Source organism: Hylobates moloch, unplaced genomic scaffold (assembly GCF_009828535.3).
Source record: "Hylobates moloch isolate HMO894 unplaced genomic scaffold, HMol_V3 SCAFFOLD_11, whole genome shotgun sequence".
Lineage (NCBI taxonomy): Eukaryota > Metazoa > Chordata > Mammalia > Primates > Hylobatidae > Hylobates > Hylobates moloch.
The window spans coordinates 27,271,841-27,294,199 of record NW_026652286.1 but is presented as its reverse complement, the minus strand read 5'-3'; the positions used below and the strand labels follow the sequence as shown (position 1 = coordinate 27,294,199).

General features: G+C 36.2%; 1 protein-coding gene across 2 annotated transcripts in view; it reads left to right on the top strand.

Moving 5' to 3' along the window:
* The window catches only part of PRMT3 (protein arginine methyltransferase 3), a 127,650-nt gene that overhangs the window by 13,513 nt on the left and 91,778 nt on the right, over positions 1–22,359 (top strand). For both annotated transcript variants that reach the window (XM_032166407.2, XM_058446547.1), the window contains 2 exons: positions 1,768–1,833; positions 10,548–10,669. In XM_032166407.2, coding sequence (XP_032022298.1) covers positions 1,768–1,833; positions 10,548–10,669 — 188 coding nt within the window. The remainder of the gene's footprint in view (positions 1–1,767; positions 1,834–10,547; positions 10,670–22,359) is intronic.

Below are 22,359 nucleotides of genomic sequence, written 5' to 3'. Positions count from 1 at the left end.
ACGGAGTCTTGCTCTGTCCCCCAGGCTGGAGTGCAGTGGCGCGATCTCGGCTCACTGCAAGCTCCGCCTCCCGGGTTCACGCCATTCTCCTGCCTCAGCCTCCCGAGTAGCTGGGACTACAGGCGCCTGCCAACACGCCCGGCTAATTTTTTGTATTTTTAGTAGAGACGGGGTTTCACCGTGTTCGCCAGGATGGTCTCGATCTCCTGACCTCGTGATCCGCCCGCCTCGGCCTCCCAAAGTGCTGGGATTACAGGCTTGAGCCACCGTGCCCGGCCTATCTTAGTAATTCTTAAAATAACTTCAGGAGATTTAATAAGGCTAATTGAAATTTTTTTTGTAAAGCAGTGAGAAATAATGAGAAAACGTGGAATTAATTATGGACAATTCCCTTTTTAGGTCTAGTACTTAAGTAAAACACCTTGCCCTTTAAGATCTCCTTTTATGCTTTAAAAAAAAATCTCAATTGGCATAAAAATGTATTGGGGGTATGATTTGTATAAAATTTTGATATTGTAGCAATTGGTGTAATATGTTCTTTTTACCCTAATGTGAAACTTAAAACTAGAATTCCCATTCTGTGATATTTATTTTTATCATAGTCATATTTTAGTTACTTGACAGCAGAGCCCCTAACTGCTTAATTTGCAGTCAGTATGTGTTTCAACCTAGGGAATCAACTCTGTTCATGAACCAGCATAAATGTTAGAGTTACATGTTTGCCTTGGTCACAGGTTATGTGAGACTCCAGAGTGTAGGAGCCTTATAATGTGGGCTGCAGGGCTCAAATGATTTACTTTTAGGCTTACGGGCTTTTAAACATCATTTCCTACTACAGAACTTTTTACAGACAAAAGAGGAATGTAAATCAGATAAATGCTCATCAATGACTTTCTTAGAAAAACGTATCCAGTTTAGTGTAATTTTTTGTATGTAGCTGCAACGTTTACATTTATTTATTTTTATCTCCTTTCTATTTTTGTTTTTGTTTTGTTTTTTTTGAGACGAAATTTTCGCTCTTGTGGCCCAGGCTGGAGTGCAATGGCGCAATCTCAGCTCACTGCAACCTCTGCCTCCCAGGTTCAAGCGATTCTTCTGCCTCAGCCTCCCCAGTAGCTAGGATTACGGGATGTGCCATCACACCTGGCTAATTTTGTATTTTTAGAGACAGGGTTACTCCATGTTGGTCAGGCTGGTCTCGAACTCCTGACCTCAAGTGATCCTCCCGCCTCGGCCTCCCAAAGTGCTGGGATTACAGGTGTGAGCCACCGAACCCAGCCCGTTATTTTTATTTCTATTTTTTTTTGGAGACAGGGTCTCACTTTGTTGCCCAGCCTGGTCTCAGACTCCTAGCTTCAAGTGAGTATTACAGGCATGAGCTGCTGCACTTGGCTTCTCCCTTATTTTAATATAGCTCAAGTACAGAGAATCAGGCTGTAGTTTCCAGGCCCTATTGAAAGGAGCAAAACATGTTCATCTTTTATTAGCTTTAATTATCACTCTAAGTCTTATGGTGATAATGCACGTCAAGAGGAAAATGTATACATTTTTAAGAACTTGGGTCTTATTTTTCAGTCTTCATAAAATATTTTCTTTGTGTGTTGTTGCTATTTCTATTCTTTATTGTTTTCTTAGGAAAAAAAATAAGCTTGGTATTCCAGGTATAAAAACTGCTATGGAAACTAGATATATGGCAAATATCTCCCTTAAAAAATTTATTTGTTTAGACTGTCCTATAAACACAGCGTTTTCCTCTCTCCACCCTAGGACAAAATACGAACAGAAAGCTACCGAGATTTCATATACCAAAATCCACATATCTTCAAAGACAAGGTAAGTACCATAGGTTACAGAATTATACATTTCATCTTGTTCTTGGGCAGTAGAAATCCTCTCTTGGCTCATCATTGTGATAGCAATTGATTTAACATCTTCTGTCTGTATTTCATGGAAGACATTTATGATGCTGCTCTGTGGTGCAGAGTACTGATAACAAATGCTGATTGCTGCTGTCATTCAATATGCTCTTTTTTAAAATTGAAAGTTATTACAATGGCATAGCTTAGCTATAATGACATAGCTTAGTTAAATTTTGCTTATTCAGATAATTTTGCTTAAACCGTATTTTTTATTTACAGTTATTCCCATGAATTTTAAATGTATCAGATAAGCACCATGTCATAGCATACTTTTAATTATTACTCTAGTTTGTGTTAAGTAATTGAAAATGAGTTTAAGAACAATAATAGGCAGGAGAATTGCTTGAACCCGGGAGGCGGAGCTTGCAGTGAGCCGAGATTGCGCCACTGCACTCCAGCCTGGGCCACAGAGCGAGACTCTGTCTCAAAAAAAAAAAAAAAAAAAAAGAACAATAATAAGTAGGGTTCACTATTGTAATGTAGTATTTAGTTTATATGCTTTCTTTTAATACTTTATTTACCCCATTTAGAGATACTTTGTATTTTACAATTAGCTTTAATATTGGCTCAAGTTACTCAAAAAATGATCTTATACTCTGTGTGTGCATGTGCCTGTGTGTTTGAAATTTGTGTTTTTTGGCTTTTCTTCCTTATACTTTTTTTTTTCTTTATTCTCTTTTTCCCTCTCTCTTTTCCTCCCTTTATACATTGGCACGGTTACTTAAAAGTTCAGGTTTTCTGTTTGTTCTTCCTGATGGGAAATTAGTCCCCTAATTTAATCAGGAATATTATGATCTCTGCCATTTATATACCTTTCCTTGGGAATTTTTTCCCACTCTTTTTACTTTGAGAACATGTATGTTGATAATATATATCAGGTTGTTATAATTCAGCTTTCATCTCTCTAAGGTTATTTCATGGGCTTTACATGATATGGCAGCAGTAACAACCTTTGTGTTTTAAAAATCCTTTTTCCTGGCCGGGCGCGGTGGCTCACGCTTGTAATCCCAGCACTTTGGGAGGCCGAGGCGGGCGGATCACGAGGTCAGGAGATCGAGACCACGGTGAAACCCCGTCTCTACTAAAAATACAAAAAATTAGCCGGGCGTGGTGGCGGGCGCCTGTAGTCCCAGCTACTCGGAGAGGCTGAGGCAGGAGAATGGCGTGAACCCGGGAGGCGGAGCTTGCAGTGAGCCGAGATAGCGCCACTGCACTCCAGCCTGGGCGACAGAGCGAGACTCCGTCTCAAAAAAAAAAAAAAATCCTTTTTCCTGATTTTTGTATTGTTTGGAATATAATCTGGATTGGCTTTTCATTTTCCATACCTCTTTTTTAAGAGCAGTGTTTCACTTGTGAGTTGGCTGAACTGGACAGATATACTGTAATTTATATGGTGCTCTGATCTTTTTGGCCAAAGCATTGCACCTCGTGAAAAGTTTATAATTGTTTGTGCTGATTCCCACCAGAGACAAATAAATGATTTCATTTAAAAATTATAGTTATCAGTTTTTTATATTTAGGTTTTTTGGTATGCATTCTATATGTTACTATAGTGGAGACTTTTCATAGTTTTTTTTTTTTTTTTTAGACGGAGTCTCGCTTTGTCGCCATGCTGGAGTGCAGTGGCGCGATTTCGGCTCACTGCAACCTCTGCCTCCTGGGTTCAAGCGATTCTCCTGCGTCAGCCTCCGGAGTAGCTGGAACTACAGGCACGCGCCACCAAGCCCAGCTGATTTTTGTATTTTTAATAGAGACGGGATTTCACCATGTTGGTGAGGATGGTCTTGATTTCTTGACCTTGTGATCCGCCCGCCTCGGCCTTCTAAAGTGCTGGGATTATAGACGTGAGCCACCACGCCTGGCCCTTCATAGTTTTTATATTTGCAAAACAAGTGCTGGAAAGTTTATTTAATGTTTGTCTAAAAACCACTCTGTTTCTAGTGAAGCAAATTATGTTACTGTTAATGATGTTGCTTTATATTTCTAGTTAGATTATGCCCAGATTTTTATTTTATTTTTTTCCTTAATATATTATATAGAGATGAAACATGAGGATCACTAATCCTGGCTAGTCTGGAACCAGTTATATACTTTTGGGCAAGTGGTGAATCTCTTTGGGCCTAACATGTAAGGTGATTGTAAAAATTCCTTCTGGTTCTAAAATTCTGTGGGTTTTGTTATGGTGAGAGCATTATCATTGTCTTTCTTTTAGCCATCTTCTATTAATACTTGGTGATAGGAATACCAGAGGAGCTTGTTAAGAAAGTAAGTTAGAATGTTCCTTCAGTATGCTTCTGAATGGACTTGTCTTATAATAGGTAAGTAAATACTGAAAAAGCTCAAGTATTAGTAATCATAAGATTAATCATCAAGATATTAAATATTTATATTAAAAACGTTTTCCTTCCTTTTTTCCTTCCCTTCTCTCTCCAACCCTTCCCAGCTTCCTTTTCTTCCTTCTTTTCTTAATATTATTTCAATTCACAAAGCTCCTGTGGAGGCCATATGGTTTCTCAGATTAATTTAACTTTGGGTGGTATTTAATCGTGTTCTCACCCACTCATAATTAATTTCTGTTTGTAGTTTATTGAAGAAATTCCCAGTTAGGTGCCTTCTTTATGCTTGTGATTATTATCTACAGTTACAATTCATTCAGTTTTTTAAGAAAAAAATGAATCAAATTTCCTCATCATTTTATAAAATAATGTTCATTCTATTTCTACCTCTTTGATTCTATCAAAGTTTAGCTTATCTGCCTGATCACCTAATTCTAAGCTAGATGTAATAAATAAGTAATATACAATTAAAAATATAGGCTTTAGAAGAAGGTTAACCTGTGTTTGAATGCAGGCCCTACAGTTTACCAGCTATGTGACCCTGGACCTATTTCTTTGCCTCTCTGAAGCTCACATTCTTCATTTGTAAAATGAGGATTAAATAAGGATTTCATACACATACACATATATGCATTTGTATATACATTATATCTGAATGTAAATATGGATGGTCTTACAAAAAAACACATAACTCTTATTGGAGTATACTAAACATATCCTTCTATACTTTCTTCACTCAGCAACTTTTCTTGGAGAATTCCTTATTATCTTTTTATCCCCATGTTTTTTCTTATGGTAAATAAACATGATATAAAATTTGCCATCTTAGCCATCCTTAAGTGTATAGGTAAGTGGTATTAAATACATTTATAATGTCATGCAGCCATCACCACCTCCATCTCCAGAACTCTTCATCTTGTAAAACTGGAACTATTCTCATTAAATGGTAATTCCCCATTCTCCCTTCCTCCCAGCCCCTGGCAATCACTGTTCTACTTTCTGTCTCTATGATTTTGACTGCTCATCTACATCATATAAGTGGAATCTTACAGTACAGTCTTCCCTTCAGTATCTGTGAGGGATTGGTTCCAGGACCCTCTGTGGATACCAGCATCCACAAATGCTCATTTACCGGATATAAAATGATGTAGTGTTTGTATATAAACCGCGCATATCTTCCTGTGTACTTTAAATCATCTCCAGATTATTTATAATACCTAATACAATATAAGTGCTATATAAATAGTTGTTATACTGTATTGTTTAGGGAACCGTGACAAGAGAAAGAAGACTTCATGTTCAGTACAGATGCAATTTTTTTTCCCAAATGTTTTTGATTAGCAGTTGGTTGACTCCCTGGATGGAGAACCCAGGGATACAAAGGGCTGACTGTATTTCCTTTTGTAACCGGCTTATTGCACTTAGCATAATGTCCTCAAGATTTGACCTTGTTATAGAGAATGTCAGAATTTTTTTCATTTTTAAGGCTCAATAATCCATTGTATGTATGCACGACATTTTGCTTATCCATTCATTCATCTGTCTATGGATATTTGGGTTACTTCTATATTAAAGCTGTTGTGAATATTACTGCTATTAACATAGGTATACAGATATCTCTTAGAGGCCCTGCTTTTAATTCTTTTGGGTATACAAAAGAATACCCAGAGATGAAATTGCTGAGTCATATGGTAATTCCATTTTTAAATCCTTGAGGAATCATGTGCTGTTTTTCACAGTGGGTGTACCATTTTGTATTCCCACCAGCAGTGCACAAGGGTTCCAATTTTTCCATATCCTTAGCAATACTTGTTGTTTTCTAGTTTTTTGATAATAGCTATCCTAGTTGGTATGAGGTGATATTTATATTGATTTGCATTTTTCTAATGATTAGTGATTTTGAGCATCTTTTCATTAATATTCTTTTTATGGTTCCTATATCCAATGTAAGAATGTCCGTAAGTTGTTTCCGTTTTTATATTAGAAACAATGCTTCATATAAAATATTAAAAATATTTTTTATACATATGAGAGCACAATTATAAGGTAATTTGTTAGCACTAGACTCCCTAGGTCATGAAGGGTATATACCATGTATGGTGTCACCAGTTGTGCTGCCAGCTTGTCTTTGGTACACAGCAAGGGAGTGTTGATCTTCCCAGACAGTATCACCAAAGCACTTTCAGCAAACTTCTAAATTCCACACATATCTTTTATTTTTCATTTTTTAGTTTTGTAAATGTTTTATTTTAATGAGAGTTTCTGGAAACTTATTATATACTGTTCCATTGTATATATTTTTCTATTTTTTCATTTTCTGCCATACAATATTTCAAGTTGAGGTGCTATAACTGTACTAGATACATATATACTATGTAGTATACTGTTTTCTTGCTATTTTTGTTGCTACATTTTATTTGGAACTTTTAAAAAATTCTTTTTGTTTGCAGTGATGTATATAGATTGCATGTTAAAGTAAAATTCTTCATGTTTATAAAAGTAATTATGTTAAAATGTACTGACTCACCCAGACAGGCCATGTGTTCAAGAACAGTCAAATTCCCACTGAAACCATCTGGGCATAGGATAGGAAGCACAAAGTAGTAGCCTTTCAACAACTTTATTTCTTCAGTGGATATCAGGATGTTTAGATTATCTCTCTTCTGGAGTCAATACTAATAAATTATATTTTCAATACATAATGGAAAGAGCCGGGCATGGTGACTCCTGCCTGTAATCCCAGCACTTTGGGAGGCCAAGGTGGGCAGACCACTTGAGGTCAGGAGTTTCAGACCAGCCTGGCCAACATGGTGAAACCCGTCTCTACTAAAAATACAAAAATTAGCCAGGCATGGTAGTGGGTGCCTATAATCCCAGCTACTCGGGAGGCTGAGGCAGGAGAATCACTTAAACCTGCGAGGTGGAGGTTGCATTGAACTGAGATTGTGCCACTGCACTCCAGCCTGGGCAACAGACGGAGACTCTTATCTCAAAAATAAAGATATAATAGAAGGAAAACTCCACTTAACGATAGTAATACAAAAGATACAATGCAGAGGAGTAAACAACTAGAAACATGCAGGACTTACATAAAAAAAGATTTTTTTTAAAACAACAACTAAAGTACCTAATAGGCAATTTAAACAAATTGAAAGTCATACCAGGTTCTGAAATAGGAAAACTCAAAATTGTTTTCCCTAAATTTTAGCTCAGTTCTCATAAAAATGCTAAGACTTTTAAACCTAGACAAACCAATTCTCTTGTTTATATGGAAAAATAAATATAAAAAGTTTTCCAGAAACATTGTGGAGAAATATTTGCAGTGAGTGTGAACCAGACTTACTAGATATTAAATCATTTTATAAAGCTTCAGTAACTAAAATAATTCCTGGCACATGAATATATAGATTAACAGAACAGATTTAAAATCCACTTCTTAATGCAAATATACACAAATACTTAAATGAATGTTAAAGGTCACATATCAAATCAGTGGGGGAAACTTTAATAATTGATATTGGGACAAGTGGCCAGCCATTTGAACAAAACGTTGGACCATGCCTTGTCGTGTATACCATGGTTTAAAAACAAACTATGTTAATGAAACCGTGAATGTACTAGAAGGAAATGTGTAAAGATGAAATGCAGTGAAATGGGATAGACTGGGGAAGGCCTATATAATTATGATCAAAGTCCAGAAGACATTATAGAAAAGATTAATAAGTTTAGTTGTAGGTAAAGAATTCCTGTGTAGCAAAAATCACTAAGTAGAATCAAAAGACAAAAATACATGCTGTGAGAAAACATGGCATGTCATATTATAGAGGGCTAATCTTAATTTACAAAGAACTCTTATCTGCTAAGACAGATTAATAAGAAAAGGACTAGCAACTGAGTGGAAAAATGGAGAGAAGATGTAAATCAGTAATTCACATAAAATTATAGATGGCTCTACGATACGTGGAATGATGCTAAATCTCCTAAGAGAAATGCATATTAAAACTAGATCAACATATCATTATTTTGTGATTGCCAGATGGGTAGACATCCAAAAGTTTGATTATATGTCCCATAGGCTAGTCTGACCTGTGAGAAAATTGATACTAATACATTGCTTACTGGAGTGTTAGCAGAATTGCCCTATGAGATCAATTTGGTCATGTCTAGCAGAATTACAGATATATACTCTTTGACCCAGTGTTTTCACTTCTAGGAATATATTCTTTAGACTTACTAATTCATGGGAATGGGCTTTGATATGAGGTTATTTACAGCATTTATTGCCCTAGTAAGATTTCAGGAACACCTAAAATGTTCATCAGTAGAGAACTGGATTGTGATACAGCCATAGTATGGAATCCTGTACAGCTATATAAAAGAAAGGAGCTCTATAAATTGATATGGAGAGATCTCAAAATTATATTGTTATGTTAAAAAAAAAAGCAATATGTAGCACAGTGGGTATAATATGCTGTCATTTGTGTAAAAGAAGGAAAAACATGTATTGAATTGTAATATGCATAAAATTTTTCTTAAAGCATAGGAAATGTACCTGATGGTTAAACCATATTCTATTGCCTAGTGAGAAAAAAAACATTGGTGTACAGTATCATCGATTCTTAATTCTAGTTTTATTTTTCTTAGGATAGTTTCTCATTACTTAGAGTCAAATCCAAGGCACTCTGTGATCTGACCCCTGACTTCACCTCCAAGTGACCTCTTTCTGAACCCAGTTCAGCCACACTGGCCATCTTGGCTTTGCCTGGAATGTTGTGCCTTGCATTTAATATCCTCCTGACTGAAATGCTCATCTCCTAGATCTTTGCATGACACCCTCCTTTATTCAGTTCTCTGCTCACATGTATCAGAGAGGTATTCTCAGACCTATCTAGAATGGTAAAAGAAAGAGTGTATCTCCTCTCCCCTGCTCTAACCTCTATTCTGCTTGATTTTTCTTACTACCTGACCTTATTTTATATTCTTTGTTTATTCATTGTCTCTCTCACAAGATTGTATGTGCCATTAAGACAGGGATTTGGTCTTGTTTGTTGCTGTACCCCATCACTGAAATCAATTCCTGGTACTTAGTAATGCTTAGTGAATACTTACAGTATGAGGGCACTGAAATGACTTCCTATTTTGGGACAAATATATATGATTTTTAGGCCATTGATAGTGAAAGATTTAAAGCACTAGTTTTCAGTAATTTCACAGAGTAGTGTACCTACAAGGATTTTGCTAAATGTGTTTCCTTGGTGACTTGTTTTTGTTTTTACTATGAACTAAGCAGGCTTCATTATACCATTCCAGGGAAAACCATATTAAATTCTTGATTTAAATAATTGCTCCCTGCTCACCCCCGATGGCATCTTAAACTTTTGGTTCTAATAAATACTTTTCTTTCGCCAAGAATTATCATTTTTGCAACCTAAACTCTCAAGTTACTGAATTTTGACAGCTAACTTGTTTTTATTGCACTTTATTGTTAAAATGGGCTGAATATTTAATTTTGGAGGTGGGAAGGATGTAGTGATATTCTGTATCCTTGATTGCTTTATAACCCTTTTAAAATGGTATTGGGTCAAGCCATCCTGCTTAAGTTAATTCCTGCCACTCAAACTTGAAGAAATTTATTTCTGTTAAAATGTAGAATTACTGAACCTAAAATAGAATATACATACAATAGGGAAGTTAAAAACAATTCTCTCTTAAATCTATGGAAATAATTTTTTATATAAAATCTCTTAAATTTAGCATTGTTGCATCTAATTACAACAGACTATGGCCAACTATACTGTTATTAATTTAAAACAACTCATAGTAATGATATCTTCAGTTTTCCCAGATAGAAATTACCTTATTGCTTAGTAAAGTTTAAATTTTTTTTCTTTTTTTGAGATGGAGTTTCTCTCTTGTTGCCCAGGCTGGAGTGCAATGGCGTGATCTTGGCTCACTGCAACCTCCACCTCCCAGGTTTAAGAGATTCTCCTGCCTCAGCCTCCCGAGTAGCTGGGATTACAGGCATGCACCACCACACCCAGCTAATTTTGTATGTTTGGTAGAGGCAGGGTTTCTCCATGTTGGTCAGGCTGGTCTCAAACTCCCAACCTCAGGTGATCTGCCCGCTTCGGCCTCCCAAAGTGCTGGGATTACAGGTGTGAGCCACCGCGCCTGGCCAGTTTAAAATTTTTATTGTGATCTTTTCCTAGCCAGAAACATCATAATATGTGAATAGAATTTAATATAGAGACCTTTTTGATAACATCTTTTTTTTTTTTCTTAATTACCTCAGGTAGTTTTGGATGTTGGGTGTGGAACTGGAATTCTCTCTATGTTTGCTGCTAAAGCTGGGGCGAAGAAGGTTCTTGGAGTTGATCAATCTGAAATAGTTTACCAGGCAATGGATATTATAAGGTACATATATTTTAAGACTTCATTTAAGATTATTTTAAAATTTAATGATTATTTAACAGATTTTCTTGTCTTTAGTAGCTATCTAAGGCAGACTAAAGACATTTGTCTTTTAGTAAAAATTCACTCCAGAATAATAAGATTTTTAAGTTGAATTGAGCTAGACACATTTGAGCTATGCTGCTGAATAATCTTTTCACAGTTCTCATTGATGAGAATTATTTTTATATTGTTTTCTGGCTTTCTGACTATGGCTATAAATATGCCAATTTTAATAATACAAAATTAAAAACTATTGATACTTAGAGTAATACTGACAGAGGACTCCCTACTTACTAATATATTTATTATATATTAGTAATATTTTGTTTAGCAAATACCAGTTATACTAAAGAGTAAGAGTTATTTGTCTTTTTCTTTTGTAACAACACTAGTCCATGCACCTCCTTCAAATTAAGTAAATTCCAAAGTTGCTAAAAACAAGGCAGAGTGGATTTAGTTTATTACCCCATAAAACTTTTATTCTCTAAAAATCTCTGTCTTTTGAGTATTTAGCTGGGTTGATTGGTTTTACAGTTGGCTTATACCCTAGTGAGAAGGCCTTTATTTGAAATCCAGCTGACACAGCTGAATTTCTCTACCTATGTGCTTAACAAAAGCACTTTACATTTGGAACTTAGGAGTCATTTCCAGAATACGTAATTAATAGGAGGCTTCTCATAGCAACTTTTAAGTGATTCTTCAACTTACACTGCTGTTCCATTCTTAAGATTGGTTAATGTTGGCCAGGCATGGTGGCTCATGTCTGTAATCCCAGCACTTTGGGAGGCTGAGGTGAAAGGATTGCTTGAGCCCAGGAGTTCAAGGCCAGCCTAGGCAAAATAGTGAGACTCTGTCCTCTATACAAAATTAGCCAGGCATGGTGGTGCATGCCTGTAATTCCACCTACTTGGGAGACTGAGGCAGGAGGATTGATTGACCTGGGGAGGTGGAGGCTGCAGTGAGCCGTGATCGTGCCACTGCACTCCAGCCTGGGTGACAGAGCAAGACACTTTCTCCAAAAAAAATTTAAAAAATTTGATTAATGTTGGTCTTTTCTGATTAGTTTAAAATTTTAAATATGATTATATAAAATATTTAAATTTGTTTAGATTTTATTTTGTAACTAGAAGGATAGTGTTGTGGTTAGAAGAACAAATTTGAATCAAGCTTGGGATGGAGTCCTCACTCTACCATTTAACTAGTACTTGGAACTTATGTTAAAGTACATCTAACGTGTTAGAAATCTCAGTTGTTTCACTGTCAGACGAAACTTACAATGGCTGTCTTTTGTGGTTGTAAGTAAGATGCATAAGTTATAAATAATACGTATATATAAATCAGTTTGGCCTGTTGCCCAGCACATAGTAAATATTTTGAGATGCGTAAGTTATAAGTAAGATATACATATAAATCAGTTTGGCCTATTGCCCGCCACATGTTAAATATTTGGAGCGTTAGCTGTGGTTATTATTAACAAATACCAAATCGGTGTTAATGGAAAAATTGCCCTGAACTTGTTTAGGTTTTTCATAGATAATGGTTTGTGGTTGTGATTTTTGTATTGGAATACACACACACACACACACACGTTGCAATTGCAATTATAGAGTTACACATACACATATATAGATAGATATCTAGTCAAGCTTTTTCTAGTTCTTATGATACGATTAAGTACAACATGATCATTTTGGGGGTTCCATAGAGAGTACCCTCAATTGCTTATTCATTGCCATCCAAACAAATATGAGAACCACTGTCCCAAAGAAGAGATTGTTTTAGAAGAATTCTCAAAATTTTATTGCTGATAGTAAAATTATGATCTATTTCTACTAGAATTTCTAGTCTTATGAAAGCTATTTCTACTAGAATTTCTAGTACATTTATGAGTTAGTCATTTTTTTTTTTACTATAAAATGGGACTGGATGTGCTCTCATTTTAATTTCTTAACTCTATGAAAGAAATGGAAAGGAATTATAATACATTGTTTCATTTTATTTTACAGAAGTCCTGATTTCCATTGTCTTTGTAGAAACATGTTTATATAATGATTATACCTAAAATTCATCATTTATAATATTAATATTTCGTGCTAGGGTATACAGTGTCCAAGCTTCTTAGTAAAATATTTAAAATGTTTCTGACATACACATTTAACATTCGATTACTTAATGAGGAAAATGTTTTCTGACAAATTATTGCTAGAGGGAAATTAATTTTCAGTCCTTTTTTCTTTGCGGTCATCTAAACACTTTGTGATATATTACTTTTGATCTAGAGTTACAGTTTTGGAGGAACAAGACACTGGAATTAAATGTGTTTCTGGTATATTGATGAGCTCCCAGCAAAAACAATTGCTTAAAAAAATTATGATTTTTCAAAATAAATGGTCAGGTAGTCTGTGTAAATCTTATAATTTAATACCAGTATTAAAAACCTTGAAAATATTTAAAAATATTATTTAAAGATATTCACAGTAATTCTATCCAGATTTAAGAACAATATTTTTTCTGCCTACATAATCCTAAATATTTTTATTAGTTAGAAGACCTTCTAAAGTATATTTGTCACTGGCGCAGAGCCCGGAATAGTTTGGGATTAATAGTCTTTGTTTTTAAAGTCTCCAGGAAAGCTACCAACTTAACTTTTAATCAAAAGATGGGTGTCAATTTGCATCTATTAGTATTTTTTCTGTTAAGATAGCATCTTCTACATCAGTGGGCAAAAATAGAAGTGTGAAAGAAATATGTCCCTGATTCAGCAAGTGCCATCTGCAGTCACAAAGGAGTGTAAATTTTCCATGTACTCAAATACAATAAATTGCTCCTCCCATCTCATCTTTAGATCTTTCACTTTTAAAGCCAGAACTAACAGAATGTCTCTTTAACAGTACTTACAGGATTCGATATAACTTAAAGTTTTTGATATAACTTAAAGTTAACTCAGCTAGGTAAGCACATAACTGAAAGTATTTTAACAAGACTTTTATATAGTAATAATGAGATTTAAACCCAGCAATCCAGCATAATAGCTTTTCATTAAAATTATTAGGGTTCAAGATACCTAAGACCCAAAATTTGAGCTTTGTCAGTTTCTTAGGATAGAATAGGTAGAGACATGTGACTTATTTGGATAAGGATCCTCTGTCTGTAATCATTGACTCAAAGTACTTGTCTTCAGTCTTTTCTGGATGTATTTTTGGACAGGGAGTCTGATCATTTTGTCAGCCAAATTTTTGAATCTCGAACACTAATTTTAATGTAGTGAAGTAGGAAGCAGATAATGTCAAACTAGTCTTTGCTGTGTCAAATATTTTATGCTTACCAATGTTTATTCTCTCAATCTTGTAAAGTGTCATTTTTATAAGATTTCCTGCTAGCTCCAAAGTATATCTAGAATCTTTGCTTGAGTGTCAGATGTAGTTATAGGAAGGAAGCATAGATAAGAAGTGCACTGAGGAGGCTGGGCGCGGTGGCTCATGCTTGTAATCCTAGCACTTTGGGAGGCCGAGGTGGGTGGACCACGAGGTCAGGAGATCGAGACCACGGTGAAACCCCCTCTCTACTAAAAATACAAAAAAATTAGCCGGGCGTGGTGGCGGGCGCCTGTAGTCCCAGCTACTCGGAGAGGCTGAGGCAGGAGAATGGCGTAAACCCGGGAGGCAGAGCTTGCAGTGAGCCAAGATCGTGCCACTGCACTCCAGCCTGGGTGAAAGAGCGAGACTCCGTCTCAAAAAAAAAAAAAAAAAAAAGAAGTGCACTGAGGAAATCAAAATCAGTTTCGCTACTGCAAATAATTATTTTCTTGCTGTAATGTTAGCAGTCAGAGAAATAGCATTTGTGACAAAGATTACTACTAAGCATGGAGTGTAACAAAATGACTAAAACTTAAGTTTATATTCAGTTAAAGTACCAATTTAGCTAAGTGAACATTTTGCATAGAGCACATATTTACTATAAATAGGCTTTTGCAAAAAATAATCACATTTAAAAAATAATTTTAAAACATTGCACATGAGAGCATATACCTAGAAGCTTAGTGAGGAAAGGTTTTATTATACAGCACGTTCACAGTTGATTCAGAGGGAACAGCCATGTATTGTGACTTTGTGATAATGGATTTTTAACAAAACAAATTGTATCCACATAAGACTTGTTTTTTTCTAATTACCTATAGAGCTCCTGCATATGTTCTTTTCCCCCTTTGTACAGTGTGGAAATTGAACAAGTAGATGTATTTGAAGGACTAAAGAAGCAGACTTATTATTATCTCACAGTTTTTAGTACTAATGACCAGGCTTGTACTCTAGTTGCTTCTTGAATACTTTGTCACTCAATTCCTAGTTTTCTTTTCAGATGGAAACTATCAAAGGCTATAGTTGTTATTATCAAGAACCAGTGATACTTGTTTAGACCTTTTTGTCTTACCTCATGCTAGATGGCCATGTTTAAGATTCATTATAGACATTATTTTTGCCAATCATTACTAGAGTCATGGTCATCAGAGCAGAGGGAAGCATTTGCTCACCAGATACATTTTGCAAAAGTATGAATTTTTAAAAATCTGTTTGCAAAACTGTTGAACAGTTATGTAGTCTGAACCCCCCACCTTTGCTTTGAAGTATCAGAGAATTCCTTAAAAGGATTTTTGAAATTTTCAGCCGTACATGACAGTAGAATGGTAGAATTCCTGTGTGCCTATCACCTGCGTCTACATTTATCAATTTGTACTCTTTTTTTTTTTTTTTGAGATGGAGTCTCGCTCTATCACCCAGGCCGGAGTGCAGTGGCATGATCTCAGCTCACTGCAGGCTCTGCCATCCAGGGTTCACGCCATTCTTCTACCTCAGCCTCCCGCGTAGCTGAGACTACAGGCGCCTGCCACCTCGCCCGGCTAATTTTTTGTATTTTTTTTTTTTTTTTTTTAGTAGAGACGGGGTTTCACCGTGTTAGCCAGGATGATCTTGATCTCCTGACCTCGTGATCCGCCTGCCTCGGCCTCCCAGAGTGCTGGGATTACAGGTGTGAGCCACCGCGCCCGGCCACGATTTTTTTTATACATTTCCCTCCCACCTTTTTTGTTTTGTTTTTGTTTTTGTTGGAGTATTTTAAAGTAAAACTTATGTGTATATCAGTAAAAGTGTCCTAATACATTTGAGTGTTAGTGCATGAGAACATTTATTGAAAATGACTTAGCACTCAATCTTTAGATATCCCAATTTAATAATAAAATTGCTAACATTAATTTAGTTTTTTCTATTGAATCTCCTTTGGTGCAGGTATAACTGAATCTCCTTTGATGTAGATTGTTTATACCTATTATAGGAGATTAAGAGGCTGGGCATGGTGGCATGTGCCTGAGGCAGGCCTTTTTGTTTTGGATACGCCAACATTGTACTGTTTCTTCAGAAATGTTCTTTGCCTTTTTTATATTGTGAAAAGGTAGTTATTTTTATAGTGTTCTCATTTTCATATGTGTCTCTCCTTTGTCTTCCATTTGAAATTTTAAAATTTGGAGTGAAATGCCTTCTATTCCTCTGTGAATGTACTTCTGAAAGAATATGTAAGAAACAGTTAATTGTTAATATCCCTGCAGTTTACTGACTCATTATTCTAACCAATTGAGGAGGCCGCATAGCATGCTCATCTCAGCATCCAGACATGACTTGAGTTCTAATTTTTCTTTCACTACAACCCCTTTAGCCCTGATTTCTTCATTTATAAAATGAGGTTGATAGAGTCTTATCTCATAAGATTGTTACAGGAATTGTATCCATTATGATGCTTTGCAAAATGGCTGGCCCTGTAACTGCTTACTAAATGTTAGCAGTAATGATAATCATGTTAATTATTAGTAGTGGTCATATGTTTGGCTTGGCATCAATGCCTCAAATAATATTTTACGGTTGGGTGGTTATGTTTCTAAAATGGACATTTATTGCAGCTATCTTGTCAAACTGTGACTCACTTTTTTGTCTTCTTTCTATTTCACATCTCTATTCACTTATACCATAAAGCTTCAAGCTTTAGTCATACTCTGTACTCACTTGCCTCTCTTAAACTCTGTTCTTAACTTCTCTGATACTTGTCTATTCTTGCATATTGGAGCTTTCTATAACGTCAGTCAACAAAAACAGCTCTTCTGGTTAGCAGGCTCTAAGTTGTCCTTATCCCTTCTGAGGCCCTTTTCTCGGTCAGAAGTCTGTATACAGCAGAATGTCTTCTGTTAAACTCCACAAGCCTACATCTATAAAAGGCACTTTAAATTCTAAAAGATAGGTATTTTTTAAATACACAGTCTTTTATTCCTTCAAACACATGCAACTTAACAATTCTTGGATTATGTTTAAAATAATTTTTGGCTAGGCATGGTGGCTTAAACACTTGTAATCCCAGCACTTTGGGAGGCTGAGGTAGAAGGATCCCTTGAGACCAGGAGTTCAAGACCAACCTGGGCAAGATAGACCTGTCTCTACCAAAAAAAAAAATAAATACCTTTACTAACAATTTTTATCTCTTTTTTATTTAAAAAGATGATCTAGCATTTCTAAAGAAATGAGTTTAGAATAGGATACATTTTGGCTGTTACTGTAAACTGACAGTATATCAGGTTTTAAGAAGATTAGGCTGGCTCTTCTGAGGTTGCAGACATGAATAAAACAATATAGATTTTCTGAGATGTTATGTTAGTAAGGGCGAATAGGTCTCAAAGTGACATATAGAAGAGAATGAGAAATTGTTTCTTATTTTTGCTATCATACTTGAAGCACAGGTAGCATCTGTTTAATATTTTTACCATTATTCTGGGTGCCTTTGGTTTCTCATTGACACAGCTCTGGAATAGCTCATTATTCAGACTTTCAGATGTTACTGCAGAAGAGTTTTTAGGAGAAGGTTGATCCATCATATGGCCATAATGCAGTACACTCAATCTCAGTTTGACATGAAAGATGCAATTTTTTATATTGCCTGTGTCTAGAATACTGTTAGAAAGGAAACATGAAGAAAAGTCTAGAGCATATTTTGATTTATTGTCATGTTTATGTAGGTGTCCTTCTCTAGACATGAGGACAAGAGCTTTATCTTCATCCCTAACACCTAACAAAGTGTCTGATACACATAGTAGATGCTTAGTTAAGGTTTTTGAATAGAAGTAAAGTATCTCAAGGTAATGATTTTAAAGACGGTGGATGGTGGTGGGGTGTGTGTGTGTGTGTATTTTCGAAACGGATTACAAAATAAACCAGCAAAAATTCTTGAAATAGGGGATGCTACTTCATATTTTGTTTCTAAATTTAATAGAAATAACAGAAACATGAATTAAAGCCAAAGAGAAATTTGAACCACTGATGAGGCTAAAATGGTTTAAAAAAAAATTTGTTCTTCAAAAGCCATAGAACTCTGGTGAAGGTCATGAAGGTCATCAAGACACCTTACAGGGAAATTAAATTTATTTCCCTTCCTAGTATACCCTGAAATCCCCTTAATTTCTGATTCACCCTAGTGTTTCTGTCTTTATGGGGTACATTCCATGACCACCCACTAGTTCAGTGATTTACTGGAAGAACTCACACAATTCAGTATAAAGCTGTACTGACAGCTAGGATTACAGAAAAGGGTATAGTGCAGAAACAGCAGGAAAAATATGCCCATAGGCAAAGAGGTCACAGGCAGACTTCCAAGGTATCTCTCTCACTTTTTCCACTAGAGTTACACAAGACATTCTTTCCTCCCCACCTTCATACCTCAGAGGCACATGTGAGATGTCTCTACCCAAGGAAATTTGCATGAGTCTTAGAGACTGCAGTTCTCAAAGCTAGCTGGTCAAGTGGGCATATTTCCACCATGTGACCAGCCATGGTATATACCCAAACCAGGTAACAAGTGTGCATGATGAATCTTCATGTTTACTTTAAACATGTTGTCAACCTGCTTCATCTAAACCTACTGGTTCAGGTAAATAGAGTAACATCATTATTCTGCAATCATGTGAGTGATCTAGGAGTTCTTGTTCTTAGAGTTTGATCAAGAATCATTGCCATGGCTATAGAGATCTAAGCAAGAACTGAGTAAAACAAAACAGACCTGCTGCATTCACTCATTTTTTCCGAGTTGTAAACCTGGGATTCATACTTGACATTTTCTTCCCCTTTACCCAACATACCTGTTGGAGACAGAGTCCTGTTGAGTATCCTTAATGTTTCTCAAATGTGTCTCTCATCTATCCATGATGTTTCTCATGCCTTACTTTACATTCTTAGATCTCTCACCTGCATCTGCACTTAACTGGACCAGTTGTTTGTACTTTGTCTTTGCCTCCCACCACTCTCTGTCATCTGTTCTCTGTAGTGCAGCCAGACTGATTTCCCCAATTAATTCTCCTCTATTTTAAATAAAAAGGAAGAAGGGGTGGGGGGAAGATATTTTTGTGTTGGGAAGACATAAAAGAGGATAAATTACATATGATTCTACTATCAGAGACCACTATCAACATTTTGGTATATTTCTTGCCACTCTCAAAAGCCTTAGGTCACAGAGATGAAATCCATAGGAATGTAAACTTTACTAAAATATCAGCTCCCCATGGTGCACCAGGAATTTTTCTTTTTTTCATTTATTAATGTGTCCCAACTACCAGGAAGGGGACCCAGCACATCCTAGGCATTCAGTGTAAGTACTTATTCAATGAATGAATTAATCAATTTTCAAGATTCAGGACATTACATATTCAAAGCCAGGTAAATCATTATCACCAAACCCTGCAAACCCATTGTTTCTGATAGATTCCAGATGACTGTTTTTCTTTTTTCACTTTATTAGAACTGAGTTATTGCTAATTTCAAACAATAAATGTCCTCAGTGTTAGTAATTCCACAGCTACACATTTGTAAATAAAGATGATACATTTGGGAGGGAGCAGCTCATAGAATAATAGCCCGTTATGGGCCGGGCGCTGTGGCTCACGCTTGTAATCCCAGCACTTTGGGAGGCCGAGGCGGGCGAATCACGAGGTCAGGAGGTCGAGACCACGGTGAAACCCCGTCTCTACCAAAAATACAAAAAATTAGCCGGGCGTGGTGGCGGGCGCCTGTAGTCCCAGCTACTCGGAGAGGCTGAGGCAGGAGAATGGGGTGAACCCGGGAGGCGGAGCTTACAGTGAGCCGAGATCGCGCCACTGCACTCCAGCCTGGGCGACAGAGCGAGACTCCGTCTCAAAAAAAAAAAAAAAAAAGAATAGCCCGTTATGGTTCCAGGTATGCCCCATACCTTCTTGGTAGTTCATTTCTCATGGGATGTGTGTAAATCTACCCCCAGCTTCATAATGTTTAAGAATTCTTGCTTTTTGTTGACATTTATGAATGAAGGACTGGATACTTTAATAAAGGTAACTGGTATAGGTTTTGTCTCTGAGGAGAAAGGATGGAGACTGGTCAGTTTACAGTTACTCCAGTAATGTTTTAGTCCCTTTACCACTCCCACTTTGTAAACCTCTTGACTCCAGTGGTTTGTGTTGTGAAGAATGGCTCCACCTCCAGTGTCATGCTCGCTGATGTGTGCACTGAGTACTGGGTCTTTCTTCACAGGTTTACCAATATAATTTCATTCCCTTTTTTTCTCACTAAATTATGAGATTCTTTGGCTCTTTGATATTCCCTTCCAAAATCTCCATGCATTTATCAGTGTCTTACATTTTTTGTTATTGTCATTTCACTGTTCTTAGGGAGCAAAAGAGAAATAAATATGTATACTTCGATGACATATTGAACTGAAAGCAAATGAATAGTATATATTGTATCTATTTATATCTATTATGATATTCATTTCTTCTCCCCCATAAGCTATCATCCATATATTCTAGGTGAACTTTAAATTTGTTTTATCACTAACTTTAAATGCACTTGATTAGGTGTTCATTGTATGAACTCACATGTACTTTATGCTGTTTGCTTGTCTGTCTCCCCACTAGACCATCTTCTTCCTTAGAACATAGACCGTATCTTTTACCTAAATCACATAGGGAAAACATAGATTGAAAATTTAATCCTATGTTTTTTATTCCAAAGATCCTGAAATGACTCTTCATTATCTTTAAGTAAAATCTAGACTCGAAGATAAGTCTTAGCATTACATCTAAATATCCCCCAACTACGTCACTGTATACTATCTCTTGTTGCTCTAGTCATACTAAACTGTTCAAAGTTATTTAAATTTGCTTCTCTCTCTCTCTGTCACACACACAGGAGGCAGTCGTGCACACACACAACCCTCTTCTACTCCCATACCTGTACACATCTTTGTGTATGCTGCATCCTTTCCTGGCAAAGCTCAGATGTCACTTAGATAAGGATTTATCATTTGAGCTTCCATAGTCCCTAATCCTGTTTACTGTTCTGTCTCTCTTAGACCATACCCGTAAGTGCATGGACTGTGTCTTTTATCTCTGTATGCTTCGTACAGGATAATTAATCATGATGATGTCCCTGTATCATGAAGTGAAAGTTAAATTGCTATTTTTAAGATAGGAAATAAGATAGGAAAGTATGTGTTCTAACAAAATTTCCCCTCAGAAAAAGGTGATAATTTCATTTTTATTGTATTAGTTAAGAGAATTACTTAAAGATATCCTTTTTATTCCCTCGTCATACTTCTTTACATTAGAATCATGCTAGTTTTTCAGTAGGTGTTTCCAAAGATAAAGATTCATTTGGTTTATACTGAAGTAGGGTTTAGTGAGTAGCCACTTGAGAAAACTAAGTAAAATCTGTGTATTTTTTTCACAAATGGAAAAAATCTGGTGGTGATTAACAGTCTCATGAAAGAGGTTATCTGTGTCAATGATATCTGTTTTAATACAAAATTAATGGGAATTACAAGGCTTTGTCTTTTTTCCTGTGTTTTCCCTTAAATCATAATCTTTCTTGTTATAGTCATATTTGAACAACAAATAATTACTGATACAAATAGGATTATGACTTGTAGCAGACAATAAACAGGCCTAGCAGATGGTGTTTTACAGAACACAGATCTTGTTTCGGCATAACCATTCTGAAGATATATATATTTTTTTAATTATACTTTAGGTTTTAGGGTACATGTGCACAATGTGCAGGTTTGTTACATATGTATCCATGTGCCATGTTGATTTCCTGTACCCATGAACTTGTCATTTAGCATTAGGTATATCTCCTAATGCTGTCCCTCCCCCCTCCCCCCACCCCACAACAGTCCCCGGAGTGTGATGTTCCCCTTCCTGTGTCCATGAGTTCTCATTGTTCAATTCCCACCTATGAGTGAGAACATGCGGTGTTTGGTTTTTTGTCCTTGCGATAGTTTACTGAGAATGATGTTTTCCAGTTTCATCCATGTCCCTACAAAGGACATGAACTCATCATTTTTTATGGCTGCATAGTATTCCATGGTGTATATGTGCCACATTTTCTTAATCCAGTCTATCGTTGTTGGACATTTGGGTTGGTTCCAACTCTTTGCTATTGTTAATAGTGCCACAATAAACATACGTGTGCATGTGTCTTTATAGCAGCATGATTTATAGTCCTTTGGGTATATACCCAGTAATGGGATGGCTGGGTCAAATGGTATTTCTAGTTCTAGATCCCTGAGCAATGGGAACATTTTTCTCTTTTAAAAGA